The sequence below is a fragment of the Bufo bufo genome, chromosome 10, assembly GCF_905171765.1.
Source record: "Bufo bufo chromosome 10, aBufBuf1.1, whole genome shotgun sequence".
Taxonomy (NCBI): domain Eukaryota; kingdom Metazoa; phylum Chordata; class Amphibia; order Anura; family Bufonidae; genus Bufo; species Bufo bufo.
Window position 1 is genome coordinate 30,389,829 of NC_053398.1, and position 9,744 is coordinate 30,399,572.

A 9,744-nucleotide genomic window follows, 5' to 3' on the forward strand; every position below is an offset into this window, starting at 1 on the left:
TTTAGTGGCGAGTGCTTCGAATTTTACATGACTCAAGTGCTTGTATAAAATTTACGATCAATTAGACGATTTCACTGTCAATAAACTAGAAAGATCTGAACATGCTTTGCAGTTACACGAGGGATGCAACGTAGTGAGACGAATGAGACCAGCATTCCTTCCTGGAGCTTAGTTGTGCATGGCACAGATCTCAAAACTGTGTGTTGAGGGGTGATCTCCAACCTGTGACTCTCCAGCTGTTACAAACCTACAACTCCTACCAGACCCTGACAGCCCAAGGAAATTGTGGGTGGGGGGGGGGGGGGGGGTTGCAACAGCTGGTGAAATGGAATAACTGTGACCAAACTGGGGTTCACTCACTATCTGCTTGTTAGGAATGCTTCTGAAATGATGTAGCCAAGCCAATCAGGTCAGACATATTCTCAAATATCTGAGGGAATGGCATCACGTTCTGGGTGAATGACATAGTAATAAGACACATAGCTGCGGGGATCTTCCGATGCGGTGGCATTACTGGGACATTCTTGCTGTTATTAGGGAATTTCTATCTAAGCATATATGAATCTATTCATACACAGCAGGTTCTACAAAGTTCTTCCCTAGGTATGGCCACACAGTCAGGTTTCTGCATGCAGTTTTGGAGTAAAGTAAGAAAAAAATAAAAGGAGACTTCATATTTGTCCTTCAATTCTGATTTTGGATTTCAAAACTGCATTCAGAAATCTGACTGTGTCGCACCTTTAGAGGTCAACATCCCCATGATTTCACCACGGCATGAATGACTCTTGGGGTGGATTCACACAGCTTTTTTTGTGTTTTTACAGTTTTTTGCATCTTTATTGTGTCATCTTATTGTCTACGGTGCATTATGAAATCCACTACAGACAAAACATTTTTCCCTGCCATTATTATTTTTTTTTTGCCGAGTCGTTTTACCATTTTAGGCATTTTTTCACAATGTAAAAAGTGTTTTTATTTCTAGCAAATTCCCCATAGGTATCTCTCTAAGGGTCCATTCACACATCCGTGGTGTACTGTGGATCCGCAATACACCCGGCCACCACCCCCATAGAACTGCCTATTCTTGTCCGCAATTGCGGACAAGAATAGAACATGTTCAATTTTTTTCGGGAACCGCGGACCGGAAGATCGGGTCCGCGCTCCGGAAATGCGGATGCGGACAGCACACTGTGTGCTGTCCGCATCTCTTCCGGCCCCATAGAGAATGAATGGGTCCGGATTCGTTCCCCAACGTTGCGGAACAGATCCGGACCCATTCTACGGACGCGTGAATGGACCCTAACAGTTGAAATGCAGCATACAAATTAAAGTTTAAATGTTTATTTTTTTTCTTATGAAATTTTAAAGAAATGCTGGCATGAACAAACACTACAACATGCAAAAATAAAAAAATAGATGTACTCATCAAGGAAGCCCTATGCTAATATATATTATATTTAAATGGGTCATCTGGATTTACAGGAAAACAGGGTATTTTTTTTTCCAGAAACAGCACCTCTGGGTTGTGTCTGGTATCCCAAGTCATTTCCATTCAGGTGAGTGCGCTGAGCTGCAATACCAGTCATAACCCATGGACAAGAGTGGTGCTGTTTTCAGGAAATGCGGTACTCTTTTTTTTTTTTTACTCCACATAGATGAGAGCGGCCACATATGATGCATAACACCCTGCTGTACAAGTATCAATCACCTCAAGGAGTTCATTACACAGAAATAAAAGCTTTACGGATCTGTCATAGGATATTTCTTATATACAGCATATTCATTTACACTGACGTAGCGATACTGATCAAATAAATAAACTATACTGGTGTAAGCTGAACCTATAATAATACAGTACGAGGGGATATCTTGTTCATAAAATTTTTATATAAGTTATCTAAATAAATGCTGGAAGGACTACAGATCCCAGGATGCTATGGTTCTGCCAGCATGTGACACCTTTGTAAAGGATCAACCAAAATGTTGACATAGAAGGTAACCATTTAAATATAAAAAAAATTGTGCATAGGTTGGTTTACAATGCATTTTATGGCTTCCCCGTAAACTGGTTGGATGATGTCATAGTTTTCTGTAACCCCTTCATTACCATGGAGGACCTGCAGAGCACTGCACAGCAGCTCTTACTGGAACTTAATGAGTCAATCGGCTGGTCAGCCATGAGGGCGGCATGGTGTCACCTCCAATAAGAGGAAGTCATTATCAGATTTGGAGTCATTTGCTGGATCACTCGGTGCCATCTTAGCTTTGGCTACGAGAACACTGCCCACAGCGATGCGTATTCTTCATAAAATCATGTTTTAGAGGATTAGAACTTGCATAAATTAGTGACAAGAAAGTGCAGATGTTCAAACCTTCAGGTAGTCGTTTTTCAGTCTGCTTAGTCTAGCTCCATGACTCCGAATGGTTAAAGAGAGAAGTTCATGCTTATCCCTCAGTCCCATGGAGACGTCTAATGTTTCCTTCAGAACGGCTCTTGTGTGGATCATCATGTCCACAAAGTCGTCGTTTAACCCCTTCAACTCGTTCTTCTCATTCTCCTGGCTCTGCTTGAATTTCACCTCGAGCTCCGTCAAGGATTTGTCCGAGTTGGAGAAGGCTTCGCTTATCTGAGAGGACTCCCTTCCCAGATACTTCCCATAGCTTTCCTCGCCATCCAAGTCGTACGATATGCTTTTGGTGATGCTTTCGAGCACTCTCTCGGCATCTTCGATCTGTCTTTTGATGACTATGAATTCTTCCTTTAAGGAGAGAGATTGTCCATCTCCAGGGCATGCTCTTTCATCCGTCACCCTGAAGAGCATCTGACACTGCTCAGGGTCATCGTTCTCCTCGTAGTCTCCGTCAGGAACGAAGTAATGGTGTAAAGTCCCGTTGGACATTTCAGGCTGGAGGGGTCCATTGTAATAACCGTAGCACAGGTTGCACAAAATTCCAAACCATAGGAGATGATATCCAATCATTGTAGGTTTCATGTCTCGTCGGCACCAGAAGCAATACCGTATTCTATGACAATGTGGTGTCACCGGAGTAAAAGGATTATAACTCCCAGGCTATACTCATGAACAGATATTCCTCCTTGACGTCTGGATCCACCCTTTACATTCCACAAGCTGATAATATTTACACTACCAAATGAAATATTGTCCCGTGGTCTCCAGATCTCCAGCACCTTTAGAGCTTAAACCTTTTTGAATGTAATCCTTCTTGGTTAGCAGACTAAATATTATCTGCATTCAGCCTGAAGAGTTCCTATGTAGATGCAACAGACTCGAGTGCCTTCTTAAGGAGCAGCGGGAGTAACACACTGCTTGTCTGTGGTGAGCATTGGTCTCTTCTGCTGGATGCTACTACACTATTTCAACATCTGGGCTGCTGTTGGTGCATTTTTTTCTCCCTTTTTGGCTCATGACATGCTTTTAGAAGAGGTATCTGTTCTCAAATTACAGCATGATTTCGTCACTGTAGGAGCCAAGGGAAAAAAAAAAAGTTCTGCAGAAGAATCTTTTCTGGAGGTCTCATCTATTAAAGCTGCATTGATCGTTTCTTCCTTCCTGCTGTGCATAAAGAATATGCCAAATAAAACATCTCACATCCAACGATGGATGAAGCATTACGTCTGCAATGAAAGAGTTACCAAGGGAAGCACGTGGGGAACTAAAAATAAACACCAGCCATTACTGGTGCCTCGCTCCAAAGACGGAATTTCAAAGCTTTTTTCCAGCCCTACGCTAGGACAAAAACAATATTTATAAGACCAGAGAATATCACCTGGTGTTTTTCCCCAGAATATCATTAGGGAAGAGAAATTTAGATTTTTTTCTTTTACGTAGTGTCGTTTGTGTGAAAATCAGCTATTCTGTGCTCTTGGATGATGTGGTGGGGAGAGAAAGCAGAAGCTTGGGGCATAGGAAGCAAGGCAGGAAAGTAACAAGAACATGGAGAGGGCAAGGGACACGGATGAAGTGCATTGCCATTATAAAAAAAAAAATCGATCTGGCTGCTGCTGAATTTTACAAAAAAATTTGTTTTTGGATTAAATACTTTGTCACAAAGCACATTTTTGTGTAAGTAGCGGGTACAATAACAGGGAGCGACGATTGCGTCGCTGCCCATCATTGTACCCCTCAGATGCTGCGTTCATACCTGACCTTGGCATCTGAGATTAGAAACAGAGTGTAAAATAAAAATATAAAAAAACACTAAAAATAATACTTACCTGATCCATTTGCTTGTGATGGGACAGCCTCCGCCATGTTGCTTGAAGGGCTGGAGCTAAATCTCGCGCAGCCTGAGATGACGTCATCATGTTTGCCAAGTGCCTCTTACTCAAGAAGGGTCAGCCAGGGGAGGTTGGAATTATGGAAACGTCTGGGCAGGCTGTTACAGAAACAAAATAGCGCTAGGAGATTGATCAAACTGGCGTAAAATAGAACTGGCTTAATTGCCCATAGAAACCAATCAGATTCCACCTTTCATTTTTCACAGCTCCTTTGGAAAATGAAAGGTGGAATCTGATTGGTCGCTATGGGCAACTAAGCAAGTTCTATTTTACACCAGTTTGATAAATCTCCCCCACTGTATTTGTAACTTGTGAGACGTGGAAACAGCATAGCTGTCCTATGCTTTTTCCATAACTTCCATTCATTTGTGTGGCTATGGAAACAGGGTAGCACAACTCACTTCCATAGTTGTGACCACCTCTGGTCTTCGCACCCAGGCATATGGGGATCAGATGATGGGGGCGTCTATTCTGATATGGGAATGCCCCTTTAGCTTTTGAAAAATAAAAATAAATGAGAGAACAGGGCTTCATACAGTGCTTTCCATTGCCCATCTGGGTCCACTGGCCTCCATTGTCATTCAGCAGGAGGATCAGGAAAAATCGAGGATACTTGCTGGCTCGCTGCTCTTCATGAAAAATTCCAGCAAAACCTCATGCACACAACCGTATGTATTTTATGATCCTCAAAACGCGGGTCCGCAAAATTCTTCAATGGGTCTGTGGACTGCATTTTGCAGCCAAGTATAAGGGCTCATGCACGCAGCCGTAACTCGGCCATTCCGTGCAATTTGAGGTCCCCAATGCATGGGGAACATCCGTGTGGATTCCACAGATGTTTCCAGACCCATTCAACTTGAATGGGTCCGTGATCTGACGGCAGATCAAAAAAATAGAACATGTTCGTTCTTCCGCACCGCAAAAAAATAGGAGAGAGACCCCACGGAAGAACTCCATAGTGCTTCTGTGGGGTTCCGTGCCTCAGTTTCGCACCGCACCTTCCAGATTGTGGACCCATCTGTGATGCAGTGCAAAAACGCCCGGGGTCTGTATATTGTGGATCTGCTGTTTGCGGGCCGCTCTGATGTGGTTGTTTAGCCTGCTGCAGCAACTGCTGCATCACCCAGTGGCATGCACCCGATTTCAGGCAGTCAAGGCTCCACCACCTAAGCCGAAGGGAGCTGTCTGTCCTTCCCATCATCTGATGCTCCTGCTCCTCCTCCTACTCTTCATCAGTCATTCCGTCAGCAATCGATCACCGAAGCGATTGCCAAGAGCAGGGCTTTTTTTCTGGCGGAACGCACCGGAACGGCGTTCCGCCACCTTTTGACATCGCAACCTGCGATGTATCAGCGGGGAGGGACTGGGAGGAGGAGCTGGGGGCCGGTACGTTCACTGTGCTCCGGCCCCGCAGCTCCAGTAGAGACTTATAAAATGTGTAATTAAATGAATAATGATTCATGCTGCCCCCTCTGTAGTATAACTTTCAATATATTGTACTCACAGGGCTACTGTTATCTTAATGCAGGCCGGCCGGGCAGACGAGCGGCAGCGTCACTGACTGACGTCACGTGCCTGCCCGGCCTTCTTTATGAATGAAGTAGGCGGCGCAGGCACGTGACGTCAGTCAGTGACGCTGCCGCTCGTCTGCCCGGCCGGCCTGCATTAAGATAACAGTAGCCCTGTGAGTACAATATATTGAAAGTTATACTACTGAGGGGGCAGCTTGAATCATTATTCATTTAATTACACATTTTATAAGTCACTACTGGAGCGGCAATGGGGGGTCTGTGGATGGCACTGTTATGGGGTGGGAGGGGTTTGTGGATGGCACTGTTATGGGGTGGGGGGGGTCTGTGGATGGCACTGTTATGGGGTGGGGGGGTCTGTGGATGACTGTTATGGGGTGGGGGGGGTCTGTGGATAGCACTGTTATGGGGTGGGGGGGTCTGTGGATGGCACTGTTATAGGATGGGGGGTCTGTGGATGGCACTGTTATGGGGTGGAGGGGGGTCTGTGGATGGCACTGTTATGGGGTGGGGGGGGGGTCTGTGGATGGCACTGTTATGTCTGTGGATAGCACTGTTATAGGATGGGGGGGGTCTGTGGATGGCACTGTTATAGGATGGGGGATCTGTGGATGCCATCCACAGATCCCCCATAATAGTGCCATCCCCAGATCCTCCACCCCATAACAGTGCCATCCCCAGATCCCCCATTAACAGTGCCATTCCCATCTGGGGGGTTTCTTTGCTGGGCTGGACTTTTATAGCCCCCCCAAATTTTACTTGCATCCCTGTTCTCTAAAGGGGCGGTTTTAGTGGTTGGTCCTAGGGGTGGGTAGGGGCATGGCCAGGGGAGGGGGGGTGAGTTCCACCACCTTTTCTCTGAGAAAAAAAGCCCTGGCCAAGAGACAGCAGAAGCTGAATGTGCTCCTGGCCAAGTTGCCGGTGCTGCAGTCCCTCCCTTTCCAAGTGGTGGACTCTGCACCTTTCAGAGAACTGATGACTTGTGCCGAGAGTCCCAAGCCATAATTTCATTGCCAAAAAGGCAGTACCAGCCCTGCACATGTATGTAGAACAAAAGGTGGGCCAGTCCTTGAGCCTGTCAATGTCTGCCAAAGGGCACGGCAGCGCCGACGTGTGGAGCTGTAACTACGGTCAGGGACAATACATGTCCTTTACGGCCCACTGGGTGAATGTGGTTCCTGCACAGCCACACCAGCAACTTGGCCAGGTGATGCCACTTCTGCCTCCACGTTCTCACGCAATTGTTCCTGAAAAAATGCACACCTCTGCCTTCTCATCCTCCACCGTGTCCTCATCCTCCACTGCAGGACAATTCACAGTGCCCCTCCAGCATACCACATGTGCAGGGATCGGCGGTGTCACGCTGTTCTGCACTTTGTTTGCCTGGGCGAATGGAGTCACACAGGGGAGAAACTGCTCCGTGTCCTTCAGCAAGAAATCAAATCCTGGATTTCTCTGCGACAACTGAAAATCGGAACCATGGTGACCGACAATGGGAAGAACATGGTGTCGGCGCTGCGTGAAGGAGGACTGAGCCATACGCCCTGCATGGAACACATGTTCAATCTGGTTGTCAAGCGGTTCCTGAAGACTTTCACCCATCTGCAACACATCCTAAAAATGGCCAGGAAACTTTGCATACACTTCAGCCACTCATACACCGGAAAGAACACCCTACTTGAGCTGCAGCAGCAGAATGGCATCCCCCAACATAGGCTGATATGCGACGTTCCACCTATTGGAATTCCACCCTACATAGTTTGGACCGACTATACAAACAGGAGTACTCCCCTATGTAACCAGCCAGGACTACGGCATGAACAGCGTCATTCCACTGCTTCATGTCCTGGAACAGATTCTGGTAAATATGGCTGGTCAGAGGACTGGAGACATGGCGCCTAGATCCCACGGCCACATGAGCCCTGTGGGGGCTGAACTGGAGGAGGAGGACATTGGAGCACAAGCAATGTGTAGCGAAATGGGTGGTTTTTCTACACAGGTGAAAGGAGAGGGAGGAGCACGCAGGAGCAGCCAGAGGAGCTACAGGGCAATGAGTAAGGCGAGGCAGAGGACCCAGACATACTGTGGCAGTATGCACTGGAGATGGAGGCAGGGAGTCCCTCCGAGTCACTTGCACAAATGGCCCGATACATGCTCACTTGCTTGCGTAGTGACAGTCGAATTGTCACCATTCAGCAGAGGGGTGACTTCTGGCTTTCCACCTTGTTGGACCCTCGCTACCGGTCCAAAATGGGGGGCTTTTTTACACCCGCTTAGAGGGAGGACAAACTGAACTACTATAGAAAAATCCTATGTAGTCAGTTAGCCGCTGCCTATCTGCGCCATCATCCATCCTCTTGCAGGTCTGACCGGGGGGGGGCCCTCTGCATTCATGTTCCTCTGCCATGGCTGCTGTGGCAGAGTGTGGGGGGGGGGGTAGGAGATGCAAGAGGATGGATGATGTCCTCCTTTACGCAGCGATGCGCTAATGTCAGCACTACATAACAGTATGTTTCTAACGTTAGTCCCTGCAGCCGTTTTTGTTAAAAAAGCACTTTTATAATATGCTAATGAGCCTCTAGGTGCTATGTGGGCGTAAAATCAGCACCTAGAGGCTCCGTCCACTCACCCATTATCCCGTCCAGGTCCAGTGTTGTGCCCGCCCAGCTCCTCGTGATTGATGGCACGGTCCACCGCATCGCTGCCGAAATCCCGCGCCTGCGCAGTTCACTTCTGTCTTCGGCGCAGTGAGTGAATGATGCGATCCTGGTGCCGGATTCCTCACTGCGCCTGCGCCGACTACGTCACAGTGAGGAAGCCGGCATCAGGAGAGCGGCCTTCACTCACTGCGCTGAAGACAGACGTGAACGGCGCAGGTGCGGGATTTCGCCAGCGATGCGGCGGACCATGCCATCAATCAAGAGGAGCTGGACGGGCACAACACTGGACCTGGGCGGGATAATGGATGAGTGGACGGAGCCTCTAGGTGCTGATTTTACGCCCACATAGCACCTAGAGGCTCATTAGCATATTATAAAAGTGCTTTTTTTTAAAAAACGGCTGCAGGGACTAACGTTAGAAACATACTGTTATGTAGTGCTGACATTGGCGCATCGCTATAACAGTCAGCTACATAACAGTATTTCTGGTGGTAGAAACCCTTTAAAAGGAATGTGTTTAAGGTTTTATGCACACAACCCTGTCTGCATTGCCGTCCGCAAAATACGGACACCTTCCTTGTCTTCCACTATCCTTTCTGCTAAGATGACATTTTGTGAGCCCATTAGAGACAGTAGCAGGGTGCAGTAGTGTTAACACCACTCTGGGGTGTTACAGCTGTTGGCAGTTGAAGTATGAAACTCAGCATGTGTGACCACCTCAGTAGGTGGACGTGCTCTTCACTATAGAGATTATATACCAGGGAGCATCATTATAATGAATTAAATTAAATATCTCACAACTGGAGCAATATTGTAATAAAGTAAATGATAAAAAAAAAAAACAGGTTGTGCCACTAGATTTATTGGTAGCACAACTCCTTTCTCCTTCTTGATTGACATGGCCAGGCAAGGTGGCTGTCCAGAAATCAAGAAGGAGGGAGTCGGGGCTGGTGGAAGATGCAGGAGGAGCAAGGGTGCACAGAACGGCTTGGACCTGCCCTCAGTGTACATCATTTCTCATTGTGCCTGGTATTACAGATAATTTTAAGTTAAAACAGACTCCTGCTCCCAATGTTTACCTGATGTGCTCATCCTGGTGCTCATCACTTCTCTGTTTTTCCATTTTAGACTACAGCTGGATATTATCTCCTGTATTGTTGTATGGAAGGAACTGCCTTATGATGGTCTCATTAGTATCCACCATGTGCAAGATTACACAGCAAATGTCAGATGACTGGAAGCTTTAGACAGCTGG

The 9,744-nt window shown here is 47.0% G+C and overlaps 1 protein-coding gene across 1 annotated transcript; it reads right to left on the reverse strand.

Moving 5' to 3' along the window:
• Positions 1–1,241: 1,241 nt before the first annotated feature.
• FIBIN (fin bud initiation factor homolog) lies at positions 1,242–3,353 on the reverse strand. The gene has a single exon (XM_040409565.1). The coding sequence runs from the start codon at positions 2,991–2,993 to the stop codon at positions 2,367–2,369; it is 627 nt and encodes a 208-aa protein (XP_040265499.1). The 5' UTR covers positions 2,994–3,353; the 3' UTR covers positions 1,242–2,366.
• Positions 3,354–9,744: the final 6,391 nt, after the last annotated feature.

Bases quoted from the DNA above. Each gene is read 5' to 3' on its own strand.
- FIBIN (XM_040409565.1), bottom strand. From the start codon at position 2,993: ATGAAACCTACAATGATTGGATATCATCTCCTATGGTTTGGAATTTTG.